The sequence below is a fragment of the Engraulis encrasicolus genome, chromosome 5 (genome assembly GCF_034702125.1).
Source record: "Engraulis encrasicolus isolate BLACKSEA-1 chromosome 5, IST_EnEncr_1.0, whole genome shotgun sequence".
NCBI classification, from domain to species: Eukaryota; Metazoa; Chordata; class Actinopteri; order Clupeiformes; family Engraulidae; genus Engraulis; species Engraulis encrasicolus.
In genome coordinates, this window is record NC_085861.1 from 7,803,492 (window position 1) to 7,805,991 (window position 2,500).

The following is a 2,500-nucleotide window of genomic DNA, read 5'->3' on the forward strand; positions in this document are numbered from 1 at the left end:
ATACGTATGAAAGGGCGCCAAATCCAATACATATAATGTAATGAGAATCCTCCCTCTCTCCCTGGGTCCGAGATGCTTTTCATCCAAGGCGACTTACAGTTTTTTACAGGGTATTGGTTACAGTCTTTGGAGCAATGTGGAGTTAGGTGTAGGCTGCAAGTTGAGTAGCTCCGTGTTTGTCTCTGTTTTTCGTCTTTTTGTGCTTTTTATGTGTAAATGTGTGTGTCATGTCTTGTGGACAATGTCTTTATGTCTTTATGTATGTGTGTATGCTACTTGACACCTTAATTTCCCCCTGGGATCAATAAATGATACTCTACTCTACTCTACTCTACTCTACTCTACTCTACTCTACTCTACTCTACTCTACTCTACTCTACTCTACTCTACTCTACTCTTCTCTTAACGGCACCTCAGCCATGGAGTGTGTGAGGCGTTGGTAAGGGTGGCATTCGAACCTGCAACCCTCTGATCTAAAGTCCCCCTTCTTAACCACTAGGCCATGGCTGCCACGGGCCCTCTGTGTGGTGTGCCACAAGCACCAACCGTCTTTCTTTATGTCACTCAACCTCTGTCGTTTAATGTTTTTGTGTTTGGGTTTCATGTGTGTGCTTAGATCACTGTCGACATGACGGGGAATCCAAAGCATGGTACGGTGTGCATCTTTGGCACGGGAGACTTCGGCCGATCGTTGGGGCTCCGCCTGCTCCAGGCAGGATATGAGGTCGTGTTCGGCTCTCGTGACCCCAAGAACAACTCCCTGGTGCCCAAGGGTTCAAAGGTCATGACCCACGCGGAGGCCGCTCAGATGGCTCGGGTCATTTTCATAGCCGTGCAGCGGGACCACTACCAATTCCTGACCTCGCTGACCTCCGCTCTGGAGGGCAAGGTGCTGGTGGACATCAGCAACAACCTGAAGATGGGCCAGTACCCACAATCCAACGCTGAGTACCTGAACAGCCTGGTGCCTGGAGCGTCTGTGGTGAAAGGCTTCAACACCGTGTCAGCCTGGGCCCTGCAGTCAGGCGCGCTTGACGCCAGCCGACAGGTGAGAGAAAGGCAGGACATCACTCAGTTCGTAATCCATGATAGCCTTCTGATGCTGAGCAGGCAAAGGCAAAGTTATAATAGAATCTCTGATCATGATATTGCTTTGCACTTGACTGATGCACACAAAGGATTAAAATGTGGAGCCATAGTGCAGTGTTACATAACACAACTGTGTCATGATAAACTAAATCATTTTTTTCCCTTCAACAATCAAAACATTTCCCAAATAAATATTCTTCAGTACCTGAAGATACTTAATCCTGGGCCCTACAGTCAGGTGAGCGTGATGTCATTCGAGATGTGAGAGGAGGTGACATCATGCGGTATATAATCCATTGATAACCACCTGATGCTGATCAAGCATAGAGGAAGTAGTATAATGTAATATCCTTGATCAAGATAACACTTGACTGATGCACTCAAAGGGTTAAAATGTGGATCCATCATGCACTGTTACATAACACAACTGTGTCATAATACACTATCTGAAAATGTCTCCCCTTACATTAATCATAACATCTCTCAAAAAATAAATACACTTAAGTACCTGAATCTACTTTATCCTGAAAAGGATCAAAGCTCAGACAGCTCGCTCTTATGCACAAGATCACTTTGTGTCATCGTGATGAATAGCCTGAACGGTTGACCTCCGTAGCCTCTCGTCTCCGTTATCTATGCTGATATCTTAAAAGTGCTACTGCTCAGCTTAAGCCGCGCTGCTGCTCACGGAAAAACGCTGACGCTGACGCCTTTGAAGGCTGCTAGCTCGAGAGACGCCTTACGAGTGCACTGCAGACACATAAAGCAGCGCTCCTTATCTGCTTTAAGCAACTCGACACACTTACACAGGAGGAAATTGCAACTGATTGGGCTCTAAATCTTATCACCTATCGGCCCCGCGTGAACCTGCTGCGCCCCGCACTTGATGATTAGTGCCTTCGTGGTCTGGTTAGTATCATTTCACTGCCACAGGGAGAGAGAGAGAGAGAGAAATAGAGAGAGAAATAGAGAAATAGAGAAAGAAGAGAGAGAGGGAGGTGTGTGTGTGTGTGTATGCGCATGTGTGTGAAAGAGAGAGAGAGAGAGAGGGAGAGAGAGAAAGAGAGAAAGAAAGAGAGAGAGGGTGTGTGTGTGTGTGTGGAGAGGGGGTGGGTGTCTGTGTGTGTGTGTGTGTGTATGTCTGTGTGTGTGCATGAAAGAGAGATGGAAAGAGAGAGAGAGAGAGAGAGAGAGAGAGAGAGAGAGAGAGAGAGAGAGAGAGAGAGAGAGAGAGAGAGAGAGAAAGATACAGCAGCAGCAGTAGCACGCACGTATACTGATAAAACAGGGTCATAACGAAACAAAACAAGATATACACAGAGGCCGTTAAATCACCGGTAGTAGTTTATCTCCCCAATTAAGAGATGAGGGACAAATTGCTGGATTTATTTCCCCCGGAATCAGCAGCCGT

At 46.7% G+C, this 2,500-nt stretch overlaps 1 protein-coding gene across 1 annotated transcript in view; it reads left to right on the forward strand.

Annotated features, from left to right (window-relative positions):
- Positions 1–628: 628 nt before the first annotated feature.
- Positions 629–2,500, forward strand: part of LOC134448781 (metalloreductase STEAP4-like) — a 9,332-nt gene continuing 7,460 nt past the window's right edge. Inside the window, exon 1 of the mRNA XM_063198439.1 lies at positions 629–1,048. Coding sequence (XP_063054509.1) covers positions 629–1,048 — 420 coding nt within the window. The remainder of the gene's footprint in view (positions 1,049–2,500) is intronic.